At 46.3% G+C, this 21,382-nt stretch overlaps 1 protein-coding gene and 1 long non-coding RNA gene across 2 annotated transcripts in view; one reads left to right on the top strand and one right to left on the bottom strand.

Moving 5' to 3' along the window:
- The window catches only part of Tmem181 (transmembrane protein 181), a 75,879-nt gene extending 62,151 nt beyond the window's left edge, over positions 1-13,728 (bottom strand). Inside the window, exon 1 of the mRNA XM_004874552.4 lies at positions 13,504-13,728. Coding sequence (XP_004874609.1) covers positions 13,504-13,634 — 131 coding nt within the window. The 5' untranslated portion in view covers positions 13,635-13,728. The remainder of the gene's footprint in view (positions 1-13,503) is intronic.
- On the top strand, positions 14-10,272 carry LOC110347425 (uncharacterized). Its single transcript, XR_015441487.1, has 3 exons — positions 14-800; positions 4,048-4,273; positions 7,828-10,272. It is a non-coding gene; the product is annotated as an uncharacterized LOC110347425 (long non-coding RNA).
- Positions 13,729-21,382: the final 7,654 nt, after the last annotated feature.

Below are 21,382 nucleotides of genomic sequence, written 5' to 3' on the forward strand. Positions count from 1 at the left end.
CGGCGGTGGGCGGGCTGCTGCGGGCCGGGCGGGGATAGGGTGGGGATAGGGCGGGGCCGCCCCTCTCGGGAAGGCTTCTCCGGGAAGGCCAACGTGGGCGCTCGCTAGCTCTCTCCCAGCGCAGAGGCAGGGCGAGGGGACAACAAAGGGGCAGGAACTCCGGAAGGCGCACCATCTTTAGAGATCACTCACCACCTTAGTCTGGAAGTCGCTACACGGACAGGTTTGCTTCCTCTCTTTTCCTCCTCTCCAAAGGTGAGATGATTGTGCACAGAACTTTCAGAATCACTTTCAAGTTTGGTGCTGCGCTAAGGCATGGACTCATTATCTCATTGTGTCTCCCCAGCAATCATTAAAAACAAATGCCCTCATTTCAAGGGCACTTGCTGGTTTCTCTACTAGCCCTGGCTCTACTGGTGCCTGCAGTTGGGGAGTTAGTCTCCCGGGTACTGGTGCCCTTATCTGCCCTGCCTTGGTAGTGTAGGAGCTTTTAAGCATCAGCCCCGACCTGTAAGACTGAAACAGATTTTATTTTATTCCCAGTGTTTAAGCAGTGCCATTCCACCACCATTCCCAGTGAGGTCACTCTACCAGCTCTTATTTGTCCTTCTCTTTCCAGGACCTGTCACCCAGCCTAATACAGAAAGACACCCAGCATATGTGTATTGAACAGATGAGTCAGTTGGATGTGTTGGGGGACTAGCAGTGTACCAGCTTATTTTCTAATAGTTTAAAGAATGCAGAACACTTGCCCATGGAGTCAGAAGGAAGAGAGTGACAAGGACCAGTATAATCTCCAGGTGAGAGGTGGGGAGTGCTCCTGCCTTTTGACTAGGGTGAGCAGCTGATGCTGGATTGCTTAGACTTTCCTGGTTCATATTAGCGCTGAAAGTCCAAGTCCAGGCAAATCCAGGAAAGTCCCTTAGTCCCAGGCAAACCGGGACAGTCGGTGACCCTACTTCTGGCCTATGTTTTTTCTGAGTTGCTGAGGAAAACTGTCTTAACATTTAAAGAATATCTTATCTTGGTTCCTTTGAAATGAGAACCTGAGAAAGTAGTGCTTTGTAAACTTTGTTGGAACAGATACAATGTCAGGGAAAGGAAGAGAGAATAAAATAAGGCAGGCTTCAAAGGAGCACTTTTAAGTGGGAGCAAGTTGGACAAAGCTTCAGGGCACACAGCTGGTTGCTTCCTCTTGCAGGGGAGTGCCAAAGAAATGGACAGAAACTACTGTGTGCAGAAACAAGCTGTTGGCTCTGTGCTGTCACCTCTCTCATGGGTCAGTCTGACCTACACATCCAGCTGACTTTACATGACCCCTGCAAGAAGCCACTGGGAGCCAGTGCCTGAGGGTACCAGTCTAGCCAGTATGAGTAAACAAGCCTCTCCCCTGTAAGCCAGCACCCAGGGGCTCCTTGGTCCAGGGGTCTGAAGGGCAGTGTCCAGCACTGCAGCTGCCTCTGTAGAACCCCAGCTGACCTCCTCCAGAAGATGCCATTCTAGCAGGGTGAGGTGACACACACCTGTAATCCCAGCACCTGGGTGGCTGAGGTAGGAAGGATTTTGCAAGTTTGAGGCCAGGTGCTACACAGTGAGTTCAAGACCAGCCTAAAATACATAGTGAGACCCTGTTTGAACCCCCCTCCCAAATTAGATGCCAATCTCGAACTCCTGGACTGTCTTCTCGAGTCAGGAGGCTTGCTTGTCTTTGCCAGGACTTCCAAGGACTCTTTGTTGGCCTGAATCCTACAGTGGAGGCTCTCTTCACCCAAGAGCATGGGGTGACACACCAGGAACAATGCCACAGTCATACTTGATGGATAAATTGAGACATAAGTGTCTTTATGGAGAAGCAAAACTCCAGCTGGGCATGGAGGTGCATACCTGTAATCCCAGCACTCAGGAGGCTGAGGCAGGGAGATTGCAAGTTGAACCCCAGCCTGGGCAACTCAGTGACTTATTGAGACCCTGTCTCATTTAAAAAAAAAAAAAAAAGATACATGGAGATGTAGCTCAGTGAAAATGCCTGGATCAATCCCCAGTACTGAGAAAAAACAAGCAAAACTCCATCTTCAAGTCCTGATGCGGCTTGAGGTAGAACACAACAGGTGTTGCTGGATGTGCTGCCCTGAGAGCAAATACAGCTCTTTGCTGGTGCATAGGTGGATGGCTGGATGAGAAGAATGGCGAGAGCACAGCTGTCCCCGCCACAGCATTCTTGCCAAGTTCTGCTTGGCCCTTCCTTTCCTAAGAGACAGAGAAGCAGGACCGTGCCCCACTGCCCATGGACCCACACACCCCAGATACAGGGCTCACTGGAGCCGAGTGTGATTATGTGTATGCCCATGCACCCCTTCCCTTCTGAGCTAATTAACACTTGGCTCCAGCCATCTCCTACATAACAAACCAAGTGCTGCCTAACTGGAGTCACCATTTGCTGCAAACTGAGGTAGGCCGGGCTGGGCACATAGTGGGTCTGTTCAGCTTTGAGGCCCAGGGTCTCAATGGAAGCCTTTGCTTTGGTCTCGAATGTGCAGAACAAGGGGCTTTGTTCTAATTTCCTAGGTCTGGCTTCAGTGGTATGACTCAAGTAAATACAGGACAGGGAGGAAGAGCCACATGCAGGAACGCTGGGTAGAAAGGTCCACAGTTGAGCATGACAGTGCCCGGGGTTAGGGCAAACCCAAAAGCGTGGTGGAGAGGGCTTTCAGACAGTGAGCCTGGCCTTGCAGTGGTAGCAGCACAGACACCCACCTTCACCCAGGGCCTAAGGCAGTGGCTTCCTCAAATCCAGCTCCCTGGTGCCTTTTCCTCCTAGAGTAGTCGCATACTGTATTATAAATTACTTCTTTTTCATTGCTCATTTAGACTACAATTAGGGTAACTTATTTTTTAAAGTTACAGAGGCATGTATGGTATCTCAGGAATTCCATTTTAGGATTTAAAAGTAAGTGCTAGAAATAGTCCTTATTTTAAAAAGAGCTTGGCAGGGAGTGGGGGGATCTCCTTTGAGAGCCAGGACCCTAGGACAATGGGGCCAGCTTGGCTCAGAGCTGTCTACTGAGGGTGGAGGACAAACCTATGCCAATAAGAAGAGTAAGAGAATGAGCAAGAAGGAGAAAGGGGAAACCAGGACTCCAGCCAGAGAAGTTCGGAGCTGTGCCCCAGGAATGCATGGGAGCGAATGACGCTGAAGATGAAGAAACCCGGGGCCCTGTCCCCTTTCTGCACTGCTTAGCTGGCTTTCAGATGCCTTCTCCCCACACCCCGGCCTGCACACACCTTCTCAGAGCAGACTGCTCACCAGCCTGGCATACCGTGCAGTCACCCCTTGAAGCCTGTCACTTCCAGGCTATTTCCCTCCTTTAGGGTAACCAACAACCCTGATTTCTCTGGGACTGGCAGGTTTTTAGCACACTGGACTTTTAGTGGTAAAGCAGGGTGAGTTGGTCACTCCCCCTCTGGCCTTTCATCTCCAAGGCCAGCAGGTTTCCTCTGCCAGCTAGAGGGCTGGGCAGAGCCCTTCTGCACCCCAACTACTCGAGCCCTTCCCCAATGGGCACCTCAGAAGCCTCAGGCTGCTCAGGCAATAAGGTCCAGGTTTCAGACACTTGTGCTGGGAAGACAGGGCAGAGGGCAGAGATGAGTCACCCCCTTCAGACTCAAAATTCTATGAGCATCTGCCCTCTGGGTTTTAGAACCAGGAGGGACTTGAGATCATTCTATGAGATGTGCAGATCAATCTCCAGGAAGTGTAATGACTGATCCCAGCCAGAGCCCACCAATCCTCCTGTCTTGGTCAGCAAACTTCCAGCTGCTACGTTAGGCAATGTTAGTGGACAGGAGCCTCAACCCACAGCCCAGTGTCAACACGGGACCTGGTCTCTTCCAGAAAAGCTTGCTATGGTTGAACTGCATCCCTAAAAAGATATTGAAGTCTGAACCACCAGTGCCTATGGAATGTGGCCTTGTTTGGAAATAGGGTCTTTGTAGGTAATCAAATTGAGATGAAGGTTCTAATTCAAAGTGATGGTGTTCTTATAAAAGGGGAAACTGGGATGCAAAAAGACACCCGTGGAAGGTATATAATGAGAAGACATGGGAAGAAGGTGGTCATCTACCAACCAAGGAACATCGGAGGCAACCAGAAGCCAGGAGAGAGGCCTGGAACAGATTATCCCTCACCACCTTCACAGGGAACCTCCCTGTGTTTCTGCCAACCACCCCACCAACTCCTGGATTTCAGACTTCCAGCCTTCAGAACTGTGAAAGAGTAAGTCGTTTAAGCCCTGGTTCGTGGCACTTTCTTACAGTGGCCCTAGCACACTACTGCAGAGCCCCAGCCTTCACATTTCCAGGGTGTGGCATGCTGCAAGCTTCAGGCCCAAGCCCCCACCTCCAGGTCTAGCCCCATCTGGCAAATGATGCTCTTTCAGTTGCTAGAGCTGAGTCAGCACTGTAGCTGGATGAGGACCAGGGCCCCAGGAGGGCAGGTAGGGGTGCTTCCACCCACTCTGCTCTCCAGGAAATCAGAATCTCATTTTCCCTTTCTGTCTGGTACAAGATATAGGAAAGGGGGAGGGGAGGGAGGAAAGGAGAGAGGGATGGAGAGAGGGAGGGAAGGAAAATGGAAGGCAAGAAAGAAAGACAAAGAGAAGGGGGGGAAGAAAAAGAAAAGAGAGGGAGAGAAAGAGAAAAAGATAAGAAAAGAAGAAAGAAATTTCTGCCTGGGCAATAGCTTTGCTCATTCTAGGGTACATGGCAAAAATAAGAAAGCTTGGATGAACCACCAAGAAGAGATCTGATAAGTGTGTAGCACTTCCAGGGCTGACATTCCGGGTGTGGTACAAATGTGGGTGGCCAGGATGTGCCCTAAGCACAACATTGTGCAACTTGGAAGCACTAAATAACAAATGGAAGAAAGCACTGTGGTGTAGATCAAGTGGGCACTGTGCACCCGAGAAGGCTCCACTTCCCTGAGGAAGTGTTTCGGCCTGGACCTAATTATACCTTCCTCCTGCCTCAGTGACGTGGGGCAGGGTAGAAAGCTGGTCAGCAACGAAGTCTTGGCTGAGATAGCAAAAAGAGGTATGGTTCCTGCACATGCATGCCAAAAGGGCAAGGGCACACACTGCCTCTCAGGCCAGGGATTGCAGAAGTACTCAAAGTACCTTACAGAAACCTGTGATCTCTAGAAAGGAATTATCTGTCCAATATTCCAAAAGGGGGTGGACTTCTGGGGGAGCAGCTCAATGGTGAAGCACTTGCCGAGCATGCACAAGGCCCTGAGTTTGATCCCAGCACCAAAACAAAAAGGAGATGCTCAGCTCTACAGCTAAGAAAGTTCCCTATGTGCTTGGAAGAGCACTAGGATAAGGGTAAGTGCTGGAGTGACCAGGGTTACCAGGGTTGTCAGGGTTGCCGGAGTTGTGGGGCTGACACTGCTGTTAGCAACCTGCATCCTGAGAGGCACACTTGGGCCTCCCCAGGTCAGCCAGGATCTGGGTGATACAAGCAGAGCAGTGAACAACGGGTGGTTGCCAGACGGCCTCCCTCTGAGTATTAGTTTTTAACTAGCATTTCCCTGTTTCCTGAGGTGGGCGTCTCTGCATATTAATGGTCTTTAGGTTCCTCATTGCTACCCCTGCTATCCTGGTGCTTTGTGGTGTTGGTGTTGGTGGTGGAAGACCTCTAAATAATGGTTCTAAATAATGGTTCCTTACACAGTAGAGATACTGGAAATGCCCCTTTCCTCATGCTGCAGGGCAGGCAAGGCTGTCTGCTGCAAGCTGTCCCTCCACAACCTCCAAGAGCACAGGTGCCACCCAGCTCTTCCCCACAGTAAGCAACCAACCAACAGGGAGGTGAAACTCTGGTGGGGACTTGAAAGCTTCAATCCCACCTGAGTTTTCTATTTTCTAGAATCTAACTGAGAAACACCCAAATGTCTCTGAATCTCACCTGTCATCAGACACTACCCTTTGGACAAAGCAGGTCTGGGTGCCCTGACCAGTGTCCCTGGGGTACTCAGGCTCCAACTCCATGTCCAGCCTCTGAGAACCTCTGCCCACCCATCCTTTTGGCCTAGACACCCACCAGACAGATGAGGCTGCTAGTGTCTAGTTCACATATTATGACTTTCCTCAGTTCATGCACTAATCACCCAGGCAGGAAAGAAAGTCATTCTGTAACATGCATGACCTGCAGTTCACAGCAGTAGCCCCAAGGACTGTTCCACAGTGTTTAATGGTGCTGTCTGCTCTAAGCAAACAAAGGGTCCATTTGTTTGTTTGTTTGTTTGTTTGTTTTTTGAGACCAGGGTCTCACTATGTAACTCAGGCCAGTCTCACTATGTAGCCCAGGAGGGCCTTAAACTAGCAGCGATCCTCCTGCCTCAGCCTCCCAAGTGCTGGCATTACAGGCGTGCACCACCACGTCCAGCTAGGGTCCGTTTTAACTCAGATAGTAAGAGGAGACCCTGACAGAGAGGCTCTGAAACCAAACAGAAGATAAAGAGGTGAAGAACCAGAGGCCAGGCATGGTGGTACATGCCTATAATCCCAGGACTCTGGGAGGCTGAGGCAGGAGTGTCATTATGTTCAAGCCCAAACCCACACTTGGCTTTTGCACCCACCTATTTTGGACTCTTGTCTCAAGATAAAATAACAATAAAGGGTTAGGGGTGTAGCTCAGTGTGAAGGCCCTGGGTTCAACCCCCAGTACTGAAGGAGGAAAAGAAGTTCTAAAAGAGGGTCCCATCGCAGGGTCAAATCCTTCAGGACCACACAGGGTGAGAATAAAGGAGCTTATGTTTAGAAGGTCACTAGTGACCAAGCAGGAGCATGACTTTTACGACCAGTTTGATGATTCCAGGATGATAGGAAGAGGCAGGACGGGGAGGAGCATGCCGCCATGAGCTTTCTTGGGTATGTTCAGACAGGGCCCCAAGGAGAAGAGCCTCCCAGCAGGAGACTCTGCAGTGCCAAGGGGAAACTTCCCAGGGAGAGAGGAATGGGTGGGGGGGGGCTTATGGTTTGGGTGACACACTCAGCAACAAAGAGGGGAGTCTCCCAGACAGGGCAGTAGCAATCTGGGGTTTGCTTGGCAGATGTTGGCACAGTTTCATGGACTATGCAAATAAGCAGGTCCTACATGGCCAAATATATGTTTATTTGGGGGTCTATGTAAAGCAACTAGATGTGTAAGAATTTGAGTTGGGCACTCCTGGGCTTTGAGCTAATGATCCTGTAACTGAGTAAAGGTCCAATTCTGCTGCCACTAGATAAAGCCAACAACTGGAGAGACAGAGTGACGGGAAGAGAAAGAGCTTTATTAATAACAAGCCAGCTTGGAAGATGGGGTCAAACACCCTTAGTGACCATCCTGGCACCTACCCTAAGCTTGAACCTTTGATGTGACTTTTGCAAGGGGAGGGGTACAGGTCCCAGACAGGTAGACACCAGCACTGTTTATTCATCTTGCTTTGGAGCTCAGTGAGCACCCTGAGTTCCCTGACCATGTGAATCTAAATACACCTGCCTGTTCTGAACCCTGTCTCATAAAATAACGATAAACAATAAAATAAATTCTGTTGATCAGTTTCTGATTTTTGTTATGGTCCATTCCTGCTGTGTTCTTCTGACCGTTGGCATTCCAGGTGTGACCTTGCCCACAGCCAGGGGGCTAGGAGTGTTCAGAAAGAAAAAGTGTCCCATATTCCTAGCTGGCCTTGGTGTGCAGTTTAATCGGGCAAGCAGACAGAAAAGAAAATCTGTCTCAGAGAGAGAATTTCACTTGTGCCAGGAAAATTTTTCTTTACCCCATTAGGTACCTTCCATCCTAACCTGCTGGGAAGAAGAAAAGAATATGGGAGCCAATGTGAAGGGACCAGTTTAACCTAATGATGACAACATGGTAGTGGAGCAGCCAGATTTCCAGATGTTGAAGACAGCATGTTTGCTCTCCAGTGTGGCTGGGCTGAGAGAATTCTATGTGGACAAAAAGTTATAAGCATATGGGAAGAAGTCAGAGGTGGAAGAAGACTGAGACATAACGGAAAGGGGAACAATTGATAGAGGACAGCCCCTGGGTGGTGAAGGGGAGCTGTAAGACATGGGCATGAGTGGAACATAACCCACCCCGAAGTCTACCACTGGGCCCTCATACATGTATCTGCTCAGGCCCTAGGTCCACAGCCCTTCCAAGTCCTATGTGACAGCGCCTTTCTCTGTTTCTCAGCCAGATTTGCACATAACTCGTAACTCCTCAAGCACTTAAAGATAAGCACGTGCCAAGGCATGGTGGTGCACATCTGTAATCCCAGCACTCCAGGAGGCTGAAGTAGGAAGACCACAAGTTCAAATCCAGCCCAGGCAACTTAGTAAGACTCTATTTCAAAATTAAAAATTAACAAGGGCTGGGATATAGCTCATTGAGAAGGTCCTGGGTTCAGTACCACACACATACACACACACACACATACACACACACACGCACACGCACACAAGCATTAAACGAAGGAAATTATCTTTCTATCTTTGAAATAGTGGGGATAGAAAAATCAGTCTTATCAGGGATACTTAATGTCTCTTCTTGTCAAAGAAGAAACAAAAGACAGTTATTAATCACTATGGCGAAGTATCATCAGTAACTTGAATCCTCTGAAATGTTTACACAAGTAGACAAGTCAGGCAGTGGGGAAAGACTTGGGTCTACCTTAAATAGAAACACTCTTCCCTGACCTTAAACTTGACTGTCAACTGCCCACATGTATTAATCCAAAGAGGGAGGCTGGCCAGCTTGGAAATGTGCAGAGGGGAACCAGCCAAGGTCATTATTAACAGTGGCCACTGAGCTTTGAGTCATGAGCCAAGGCTTTTGCCTGCCAATATTCTATCCTATTGGCAAGTCGTCAAGGGAGGAAATGGGTGCGGGCTCCCTTCGCCCTGCTGCCCCAAGTCACTCCACTCACCTTCGGGGTTCCCCATCCTGGTCGAAATCCAGTCTAGGCCAATTAAAGAAGAATCCATGAGGACAGACCCCAGGCAGCTACCCACCACCACCACCCAGGTGCTTCTGATGTGCAGCCAGCAATACCTTGATTGACAAATCCCATGCCCACCATTAACAGTTTTCACATGAGCTACATCAGCCAGGAAATGAGGCAGCATTCTGGACATTCCTTCAAAGCTTGGTCACTGTGAAGCCTCTGCTAAAACAGCTTCTCCCTTCTGTGTGCTGCTGCCAGCAAGATGGAGGGCCAGCCCCAGGCCCCGATGAGGTCACCAAAGTGAAGAAATGTTGCTTCCAGAAATCTCTTGGGTGGGGATGTGGCTGGGCATCCTTTCTGTGGCCACTTCATTACTCTAGTGTTTTATAGAAGAAAATAAATCAGAGAAGCAATATGCAGATTAGCAGAATGGTGAACCACAGATTTTTGAGGTCAGAACTCTAAAGGAACATGGCTATCACCTTCAGGGCCCTTGAACCCTTCAGAGTTTAAGCCAGGGGCTGGCTGGCTGCCTGATGGGCATGCATTTCCTCATTTTCCTCCTGATAGAACCCTATGTGCTCTTGATATCCAGTCCTTCCTCCCTTGAAGACCTAGACCTTAGGGAAAATGGGCTCCACCTCTGGTTCTTGGGGTGCTCTGCTGTCCCTCCATCTACTTCTATCCTCTCACCAGTATGTGCTCAGGAGAGGGCAAGCAGCCTTGTTTCCATCATGACATGAGCTGGTTTTCTTTGAAGCTTTCTATTGGAGTGCAGTGTACAAACACAGAAATATGTACAAGCCCTGTATCCAGCTGGTTACATATTTACCAACTAGATACATCTGTATAACCAGCACCCAAACCCAGAAGCAGAACATTACCAGCACCTTCTGCCCCTCCCAGTCCTGTCCCTTTAAGGTAATCTCATCCTGACCTCCAATCGTGTGGAGTCATTTTGCCTGTTTTATTCTTTTTATAGAAAGAGAATCTAAATGTACGTACTCTTTGTCTGGCTTCTTTTGCTCAACATTTTGTGAGCTTCTTGATTGTTGTGTGTAGCTGTGAGTTTACTTTATTGCTGTACAATATAGTCAATTGTGGAATAGGCCAAATATATCTATTCTATTGCTGATGAGTACTTGGCTAGTTTCCAGCTTAGGAGTATTACAACTTGTACAGTTACAAACATTTTCATACATGTCTTTTGATGGGCATCTGCATCATTTCTGTAGGGTACTCAGCTATGAGGAAATGTTGGACCAAAGGGAATGTGTATGTTTGACTTTAGTAAATACTGCCAAACAGTTTCCTACAGTAATTACACAAATTTGCATCCCCTCTGCAGTGTATGAAATTTCCATGCCCTTTCCAACACACCCCTCTTCTTCATTGTTACTATTTTGAGGGAGTGTAGAGGAGATTCAAGGAATGTTGTTGTAGACTTCAAGTTATTTATTTTCTTTTAGAGATAGCCATGAAAAGCCAGGCCCTTCTCACCCTAAGCATGAATGAAAAGCAACAGTCTAATAGTTATTGTTGCAGCCAATTGCTACCAAATTTAAAAATGAAAGTACTTGGTTACATCCTTATGCTGCTGGATTAACCAACTTGATCCATTACACTGGTGCCTCAGATCACAAACTTAATTATTTCCACGATTCTGGTCGAAAACCAAATCAATGAGAACCAAATCAAAATTCCCCATATGGTCAACATTGAATCTTATTATCCACACTGGTTTGCTTTGGTTTTTTGTTATCTGGAGCTGAATGCATCTTTAGTGTTATCTTTACAGAGCACTTAAGTCTTGGCATACTCTTGAAGGGCAGTGTTACAGCCTTCATTTGTCTGATGTGGAAAGTGATCACGTCGTGAAATTCAGTGATTCATCCAGAGCCAAGGAGTTCATGGAGGGCTGAGTTAAGATATAGATCCCAGGATTTCAGCTCCTAGCCTACTCTTTTTCCACCTTCCCTTTCCTGGCAGGGAATACAATTTTGTCGTGTCTCATTTTGTGGAAATAACCCGTGAGTCCTCTGGCCACGTAGCTGAAGCTTTTCAGCCATGGCAGATTACATAACTGATATGCACACAGCCCTGCCAGTTGTGTGCAAATGATCCGTTTTCAAAGAATCTCCTTTGAAAAGGTTTTCCTTTGAAAATGGGTCATTAGCAGCTGTGTTCATTACTTGGTCCTGTTATGAGGAAACTGTCAACCATGTGAGGTGAGTGCCTGGTCCTCCAGGCATGACAAAACCAAGGTGGCAAGAAGAGCGGGAATGCTGTAGTAGCAGGATTGCCTTCCAGTGAGGCAGGTGCAGAAGCTGTCACTAACAGCCGGCCTGCCCAGAGGCCCCAGAGCATTTCACTGATCCTGTAAAGGAACAACTCACTGAGATAAAGTATCAATAAAGCATCTGAGGACGGCTCCATGACCTAAAACACTTCCTCACCATGGGAGTTTTTGTGATTCAGCCAAACTGCTCTGTCTGCAAAATAAAATATTAGAAAGCACCTGCAGTCTGCTTGTTCTCAAGGGAGGGAGCAGAATCTGCCCTTTCCAACATGGTGAATTCATCTTCAGGATCCTACTGAACTGATGAGGTTGTTCCAGACCAAAGTTTCTCATGCTTGCTGTAGGACAGGCAGCCAAACTGCTCAGGTCATTCCCCCAGCTTACAAACCTCCAGTGACTTTCCGTTGCAGTTCTCATGAAAGCCACATTCACTGGTCTGACCTTCCAAGCTCTACTGACCTGGTCCTGTCTATCTCCCTGACTACTCCACTCCAGACTTCCTAGTCTTTTGTGTTACTTGAACAGAGCCTGTTTTTGTGGTCTCAGGGACTTTGCCCCTGTTTCTCTTCTGGAACTTTCCTCCCAGCTCATTGTAGCTCCTCATCCTTCAGTTGGAAAACAAATGTCACCTTTTTAAAGAGCCTTTCCTGAACACCTGCTGTGAAGCAGCACCTGCCACTCTGTAGTGTTTCCCAGTTTGTTATCTTGCCAGCACTCATCACAACATGCAATCATCACTTGCGATCTGCAGCCCCCGGGACAGAAGGGACCCTTTCTGAATTGCTCACTCTTATATCCCATCCCCCACATCTAGGACAACAACAGAAACACAGAAGATATTCAACAATTAGTTGAACAGATTGATAAATTAATAAAAGGATGGTCCAATCATAGATTAACCAGATGTGTGGCTTTTTCTCTGCTACCCACATTGAGACCACTTCCCTATCCACTAGCTCCTTTGCCAAAGAAACATGGGGGGTAGGGGGGGGCAGTAGAAGGAAGCTAGTAGGAAAAATTGTATCTTATTTCAACAATATAATCTGAAACCACCCGTGGGCTCATTGACCTGTCTGGTCTCTCGGAAGGCCGCATGAGAGATTGTGGGGCTCATCCACAGGATGTGATCTTGGCGTTTATTTTTTTTAATGAGATTTTTCACTCAGTAATCATGACCATGGCCGTGATATATTGCTGATTAATCCCCTGGGAAGTCATTAGGCTTCTCAAAAGGGTTCACAATAAATGTGATACATTTTCTTCTGAGCACAAATGTATAATTATTAGCACGTGATGGGTGATACAAAAATGACAGCCAACACTTGCCTGCCCCTCGGTCCTTTAAACGAGGTCTTGCTAAATTGCTAAATTATGGAGGCTGGGCTTGAATTTGAGATTCTCCTACCTCGGCCTCTCAGAGTGCTGGGATTACAGGCCACTCTTCAGCATGGTGTAAGGAAATTGTTATTAGCGTCCCCCACTTTGAAAAACCTACTTCAAGCTTCCGGGAGCTTCAGGCCCTGAGCAAGGCAACACTCAAGTCACAGAGCTATTTGGTAAAAATCAATCTAGGTTCCTTGCCTCGTCCAGATAAGAGTCCATTTCTCACACCTGGATGCATTAGGGCACTAGGTCAACGCAGCCATTGGCAGTGGCCGCACTTCCCCACCAGAACAGGGCGGTGCAGAGAGGAAGGGGCGAGAGCCCTGCGGCCAGCCAGCTGCAGGCCCCGAAGCTCTCGCCTGCCCAGCTGCGGGACGGGGAGCCGGAAACCAATATGGCCAGGCCCAAAGCACTGCTCCTCGGGGCGTCCCTAATGGCCTCCCGGCGCATCCTCACCGCGGTGCCACTTGGTCGCGAAACCACGCGCCCCCGCCCCGGGCAGCGCACAGACTCAAGATTTCCGCCAGGGCCCACAGCCTGGGCCCCCAAGGCACAGGGTCGGCGCGCTCGCTCCCAGACGTTAGGGGTGGGGTGGGGGATCGTCGCCCCAAAGCCAGGACGCGAAGGGCGGGAGCCGTGCGGCGTGGGCGGGGAGGGAGAAAGAGGAGGAAGCGGGGGGAGAGGGAGGAGCCAGGCGGACCAAAGCCCGCAGGTCCCTTTCTCCCGAAGTGATGCTATGGGCCCCGGGCGGGGAAACTGGCCCTCGACCCCCAAAGCGCGCGCCGCAGCCTGAGGCCCGGCCAGGCGGGGGGCGCAGCGGCTCCGCGCCCACCTGTAGTAGCGGTCATCCTTGCCCGGCGCCAGGTCCTCCTTCAGCTCGCGGTACGCCTCCTGCAGCCGGCGGCACAGGTGCTTGAGCTCACTGCAGAGCGGGGGCTCGAAGGCAGGGTACTCGGCGTCCATGCCCGCCGCGCTCCGCCTCGCCTTCCTCGCCCCTTCTCCGCTCCCAGCTCCGGGGACCCGGGGCCGCCAGCGCTGGGCGGGACCCGGAGAGGGAGGAGCGGGAGCGGGGGAGGGGCGCGGCGAGTGGGGGTGGGGCGGGCTGGGTCGCGGACCCGCCGCCCGCCGGGGGCTGAGGAGGAGGCAGGACCCGAGGTCATCTGCCGCCCGAGACTAGGAGGAAGCCCTGCCCACGCTGGGGCTGGCGTTGGGCAGGGAAGAACATGGAGTCTCTCGAGAGAAAGAAAGAAAAAGGACTGGAGTCCGCTGGTGTGTTCAGAACCGCGGACAGCTCCCGTGGGTGACCTTGGTTTTTGGGTCCACCCGGCCCAATAAGAACACATTTTGAACTAAGCCTGTTACGCACATGTCGTGATAGTTGTGAGCCTGCGGTGGTGGCTCAGGCCTGTAATCTCAGCACTTGGGAGGCTGAGGCAGGAGGATCACCTGGAGTTGAAGACCAGCCGGGGCTACATACTGCGTTCAAGGCCAGCCTGCCTGAACTACATAGCGAGACTTTGTCTCAAAAACAAACAAACAAAAAAACAAAAACCGAACAAACAAACAAAAAACCCCCACAATGAAATGCAAGGAAAATGTCTTCTTATATGTACTATAGCCATCAAAAAATGTGTGGGCAAAGAAATCTCTCATTCTCTACAAGCTCAACACAAGTGTGCAAAATAAAATCTTACATGTCCTCCTTGGGATTACTCATCCAAAGAGTGGTTCAATTTCCCGCAAAATTTTTAATAAGTGAAGAAGCAGTTTGTTCCAAACGGTGCATTTCTACCTGACTCCAGGACAGGTTTCCATGCAAGACTGATCTTACATGCATTGGGGATACCTCCGACAAGTACACATTTGGGAGCTCAACCTGCACAACCGAATCCAAGCTTTAGAATATAGGTCCCAGGAATCTAGTTTTTAATGTTCCCCAGATGAGTCCAATAGTCATTCAAGTTATATGTTCTCAGAATTCCCATAGTTCTTACTACGTTTACCTATCCTCAGACTCCACCCACCCTTCCTTGCTTTTTTTTAAAATAACTTTATTATCAAACACACACACATACAAAAAATTAAAACCATTCAAAGAAGAACAATCCAACCTTCCTTGTTTTTTACTTTTATCATCATTTTTTTCTTCCTCTCCTTACATTTTGGAATAACTTTGTTGGCTAGCCAAGCTCTAGGCTCTCCTATCAGACTTTGCAAATCTTTCCACAGCTTGTAATCATCCTACACTGTGCAATTAGTTGTGCCTTAATTCATTAATGTGAATATTTATATTTATTAATTTCAGGATGATAAAAAATGCACTCAGAATTGGAAATACTCAAAATACAGTGTAGCAAGAAGTGTACTAAGAAGAGCTCCTTCAGGAAACACACATGCAGATTTGTGTTCCATAATGAGAAAGAGACTCTGAGTCCAGCATGGGCAAATATTTTGAGGTGATGAATGTAGGAAAATGTCATTCATTTAACTTTACTTTTTCTTGATAGCTGGGCTAGGAATAAAACCTTTCTTTGGAAATGATTTCCCACTTTCCCTAGAAGTGCCTAAATTTTTAAAGCACTTCTCCATTGTCTCTTAGATTCTAAACCACTGCTAAGAAGTCCAAAGTTATTATAATCCTAATTCACTTTTACTCCAAAGTTTTTCTCTCTGGAAGAGTGTAGAAGCTTCATTATGCCTACACTCTCAAGACATTTCAAGATTGTAATTAGATTTTCTTGTCCACTGGGCTGGATTTTTGTGTGCTCTTTTTCCTCAATGACTCTAGTCCTTCAGTTTGGAGACATTTTCTTGAAAATTTTCTTTGATAATGTCCTTTCCCATGTTCTCTGGTATTTATTTCTGGCACTCCTATTAAGTGGAAATGGGCACCTTGAATTGGTCCTCTAATTTCTCTACCAGTCTTGATTTCTTTGTCTATTTGCTCTACTTTTGGTCAACATTCCTTTCCAATCTTACTGTTGAGATTTTCATTTCTACTATGATGCCTTTTGTTTCTAAGGGCATCCTGGGAGTTAAGCTTGGAAGTTAAGCTTAACTAAGCTTAAGAGGTTCACTGAATTTTTTTTTTGAGGCGGGGGGCAACACCAGGGACTGAACCTAGAGCTTTCACACTGAGCTACATCCCCAGCCCTCTTTTATTTTGAAACAGGGTCTCCCTAAATCACCAAGTTGCCCAGGCTGGGCTTGAACTTGCAGTCCTTCCGCCTGAGCTTCTCAGAGTGCTGGGATTACACATGTGCACCACCATGCCCAGTATAAATGTTCCTTCTTATAGAAGGTCCAACTCTTTTCTCATGGATGCATATCTCCTTTTCTCTCTATTCTAGGACAATAATGACATTTTAAAAATATTTCCTTCCCTGTTTGTATTTTATGTCCCCCAAGTTGCTCTTTATGGCTTGTTCAAGTCTTCATCTTTTAGGTTAGAAATTTTCTCGAGATATCCAGAGATTTGGCTGAATGGTCCTATTTGAGAGCTTGGAAGCTCTGAATGTGTGGGTGTTGACCCTGGGCTTTGTTGTACATATGACTGAGCTATTTTCTCAAGGAACCTTGATATCAATATTGTTAGATCTTCCTCTCACACCGGGATCTAAAGGGCACACTCTTTCACTCTGACTATGCCACAGCTCTCATCAAAGGGCAGAGTCTTGAATATAGGCTGCATTTGCAACTTGCTTGGACAAATAAAATGAGTTGGGAGTTACAGTATATGTCTCTGTAACTGAGCTTAAGAGGGTTCACTCCTTCTGTTTCCAGTCTCCTGAAAGCTGCATTCCAGTTAAGGAAGTCTAGACTTTCTACTGGAGAGACCACGTGGAGAGAGACCTGGGGGGTGAGGGGCTATGTGGTGATCGGAGGTGCTCGTGTCACAGTTCACAGTACCTGCCACAGCGAGGTCTTCTTGAGGTTACCAGCCTGCATCCGACTGGAGCAGCCATAGGTGAAATACCAAGAATCAGCCTGTGGAGCAGAGGAAATGCACACCCACTCACAGCTACCAACACAGTCATGGCATTGCTGATGTGTTAAGCTAATAACTTTTGGGATGATTTGTTTTGCCACAAGAAAAAACAGATACAGCTGCTCCAGATCAGTAGACAGTTCTCATTTCTTGCTAGAGGGCAAAGGTCTAGTTGCCAGCATGCTGGACCACATGAGGAAGGGGGATGGGAGTCGTTGGGAAGGTGCAACATACATAAAGTGTGCAATTTTAACTGTACACATTATTCAAATTTTATGTGTATTTATCCACATAGCCATCACCAAGGTGAAGACATAGTACCGTCCTCACAACCCAGAAGGCTCTGTCTTGTCCTTCCCTAGGACTCTCCTTCTGTTCTAACCACTGTTCTGGTTTCTATTACTATAAATATGTTTTGCCTGTGTTTGAACATTATAAAAACAAAATCATACATCACCACATTCTTCTGTGTTTGATTTTATTCATTGAATGTTACACCTGTGAGATTTTTCATGTTGCTTTATATAACGGCAATTTTAAAAAATTGCTATATAGCATTCAAATAATTCATCAGCCCCACACCTACCCAGTTTCCTTGTAATTTATGCAGATGTCACAAGACTAGCCCACTATCACTTGCCAGCCTGCTTATTCAACTTCTTACTTAAGACAAAAAAACAGTAACAAGAAAAAGTCACTCTATGCTGGGGCAGTGAATGTCTAAGTAGCCACATTCACTCTGTGCCCAGTCCTGCTGTGTCTTCCTTCATCCTCTCCAGATGACACACTCAGGGTTTTCTATTGTCCCTCTAACTCTGCTTTCCCCTGATCCTTCACATTTTGGGCAGTTGAAACCATGTCACACAAAGTGTTTGGAGTCCTGCTTTTTCACTTAAGGATACAAGTGTCACATCGTTATAAAAACTTGTTTTAAATGTTACACCTTTTTCTAGCTCAGGAATGTATTATAATTCAATTAGCTCCCCATTATTCACTCTTTAGATGTTTCAAGAGCTTTGTAGTCATAAATAATGTTGCAGTGAAAAACCTTCATGCACAAATCTTAAAATTTCAGATTATATCCTTTGGATCAGAAATGAAATCAGTCAGAATAGAAGAATTTAGTGTGCATGGTATGGGGTGTGTGTGTGTGTGTGTGTGTGTGTGTGTGTGTATTACTGGGAACTGAACCTAGGACCCTCACACCAAGCTACATTCCTAGCTCTTTTTTATTTTTCATTTTAAGATAGAGTCTTGCTAAGTTGACCAGGTTGGGTTCAAACCTGTTGTCTTTTTCCTTCAGCCTCCCAGAGTGCTGAAATTGCAAGTGTGTTCAACCATACCCAGACTAACAAAAACTTTTTATTATTATTAATTTTGTTGGTACATTTTAGGTATACAATATAATGACATTTATCATTGGAAATTTGCACCTTTACATAATCTATCTTGGTTTTTATTTTTTCCCCATTCCCCTGCCCTCCCTTCAACCCCTCCACCCTTCCCTATTTACAAAGACTTTGTTTTCATTTTTTCCTTTTCTCATATTAATTCCATTCCCTTGTTTCCTTTCCCCTACCCCTCCCACTTCCCCTTCCTTTTTGCCCCTTTCTTTCCTATTTCACATTATCTATTATACCTTTTAATCCTTATTTACACTTTCAGTTTCTCACACCAGAGAAACTATTCGGTATTTACACGTGTGTGTTCTATTTATTTCACTTAAGAGTATCACCTCAATGTGCTTAACAAAATTTTTTTATCATGAAAAATTTTAAACTTATAGAGATGAGGTTAATGGGCTTCTATTTTATACAAACTCTTATGTGAGTTAAATAAACACTTATCAACCAGCTTCAACCTAGAGTTTACATTTAAATAAGGATACTTTTTAAGGGTTTTTTTGGGGGGGAGGGTGGTTTTTTTGGGGGGGGGTTGGTACCAGGGATCAAACTCGGGTCCTTTTGCTTGAGAGGCAAGCGGCGGAACCACTGAGCTAAATCCCCGGCAATAAGGATACTTTTTAAGTCAGAGTAATGAATATGCAATGGTAGACTTTAAGGCAACATCTACTGGCTTAATATGTGTTAGCAAAGAGATTATTTTTGTAGCAGAGGGATCTTTCTGTTATTGCCTTTCAAGTTACACAAAGCAGATAACCACTTGGTCTACCCACAGAACTGCCTCCTCATGCCTGATAACAGTGCTAATCGCACTTTTCAATAAATACTGTTGATTGACCATCATAACACTCCTTGAACTTTAACTGGAATCCAGCCAAGAATAAGAGACTAAGAATTATGTGAACACCAAGGAAATTAGTCTATAGATATAAAAGAAATAAATGGCTAAGTGTTTTTATAATATCTAACTTTTAATGAAATAACAGTGAATTTCAGAGAAATCAGATTTACTCAGAAAGTTGACTGAATGTTGACACATGTAAGGGTGTGTACACAGATATAAGCTTTGTTTCCCACTGAGCAACAGTCAAGCCTCATGCTTGGGATGGGAAAATAAAAATAGGAATCACTCACTGACATAAAGAGTTATTAATACCATCAATCAGGAATTCAGCCATCAAGATTTTAGGGAAGTTAGTGACTCCTTTTCTGACTTGCTTAAGCCCTGTGAAAATATCCTATTATAATGACAGGGTAGACTTCTAGACTGAATCAGACCATTTGGATCTGTTTACATGTGTCTTTCCTGCTGGACTATGAACTCCTAGAGGACAGGTACTGATTCTTATTCAGTGCTGAATTTTCAGTACCTAACATTGTTTGGGGCATAATGGATATTTAATGTTTGTCAAGATTAAAATCTAATTAAGAAGCCCCAGGTCTGTCCCAGTGTTCAGTTAAAAAAATCAAGAAATGGGCCAGGGATTTAGCTCAGTGTTTCCACCGCCTGCTGCGCAGGCGCAAGGACCCGAGTTCGATATCCGATACCAAAAAAAAAAAAAAAAAATCAGGGAGCCAGACATGCCACATAGTGGCATGTGCTTATCGTCCTAGCAACTTAGGAGGTAGCTCCTACTGAAGTAGGAGGATCACTTAAACCTAGATGTTGAAGGCCAGCCATCTCAAAAAAAAAAAAAAAAAAGCAGGATATCTAATCCTTTCTACATTGCCTAAGTAAAATATATTGTCAACTATATAAAACTAGTTGAATGGAGGATGCAAATATATTTTTGATTCATCTTTAAAAGGCATTGGCAGCAGCCAGATGTGGTGGCACAGATGACACATGACGGTAATCTCTGATTATAGACAGAAGGATCTTGAGTCTGGGCAATTTAGTGACTTTGTGAGACCCTGTCTCCAGATGAAAAATAAAAAGCAGAGGCCTGGGATGTAGCTCAGTTTGAAGGTCTTAGAGTCAATCTCCAGTACTGCCCCCGCAAGGCATTGGTACCATGAAGAACAAATGCCACTTTAAAAAATTAATTGTTTGCATCTTTGTCTTTTTGAAATATGAAATCATGAAAGAGGAATACATTTGGATTCTGTACAGACTCCCCTAGGCTCACTGCTTTGCTTACTGGTTGATTAGATTTAAAGGGCATTGTTCCTCCTGAGAACATAAGGGACTCTACAAAGAACCATCAAATCAAAAATACTCTTCAGATCACACCCTCTGAGAGGAATCAAATAAAGGAAGGTCATATGAAAATCTACCTAGGAAATGAGGAAGGGCAGTGAATATGGTTGGTATGATTCATTACTGCTGAATCACAAACAGCCCAACATGCAATCCCTGCTTTACTCTTCCTGAACAACCACACAATAAGTCTCTTATTTTCATGGCTCTAACCTGAGATATTCTACAGATGCATTTATTATCAACACCTGCAATAATGAAGCCACTGTACTGAGCACATATCGTGTACTAGATGCTGAGATAACCACCTTCTGACATTGTCTTATTCCATATTCTTGACCATTTTATGTAGTGTGTACTACTATTATTGCTGTTTTGGGACAGACAAGGCTTCCAGAGACCTTGAGATTCCATCTAGGAGTCAGGGAATTACTCCCTTTAGAAAACATGATCAGGTAATGCTTCCCTGGGACATGGCTAATTTGTCCCAAGCACCACTGTCATATCTAACTTGAAAGACTTCACTTTTACCCGATATGCATGGGAATCTCCACTGAGGCACTCGAAAGAAGACCACTTGTTTTTGGAAGTTGAAGTCAGGGCGATGCAGTCCAGTCAGGTTGCTGGGACACAGAACTGGACAGAAGGGAGGAACACCAGTCCTAGGAGATGGGCAAAGAGCCCAGCAGCACTCACTGCTTATAGATATTCAGTGAATCTGATGTCAGTGAATCTAGAAGGTTCACTGCTTGATGGCAGGGAATAAATATGACTTAAAGAAACAAATCCTGCCCTTTTGCCACTACCCACACCCCCAGTAGTGTTAAGAAGAGCACGAAGCAGAACACTATGTATGCCTGGTTTTCTCTCTCTCAGCTTCAGCCCTAAGGGAAGGGTGCTAGCAAGCCAGGGCAGCACCCACCATGGGGAGAGCCTTGCTCCTTTCATGGATCTGTGCTGGAGCATTTGAAGGAAAGGCTATGAGCCATGGAGTAGAATACTAGATGGTCACAAATGGGAAGAGTGTAGATGAGGGGCCCAAAAGGATTGAGTGGCTAATATAAGCCAGCAGAGTTGCTACCTGAGCAGTCCTCTTGCCCCTGGTGCACAGTCATTTGTG

Source organism: Heterocephalus glaber, unplaced genomic scaffold, assembly GCF_053883595.1.
Source record: "Heterocephalus glaber isolate CG9 unplaced genomic scaffold, H.glaber_assembly_v1.0 deba00001523, whole genome shotgun sequence".
In the NCBI taxonomy this organism is placed as follows: Eukaryota; Metazoa; Chordata; class Mammalia; order Rodentia; family Bathyergidae; genus Heterocephalus; species Heterocephalus glaber.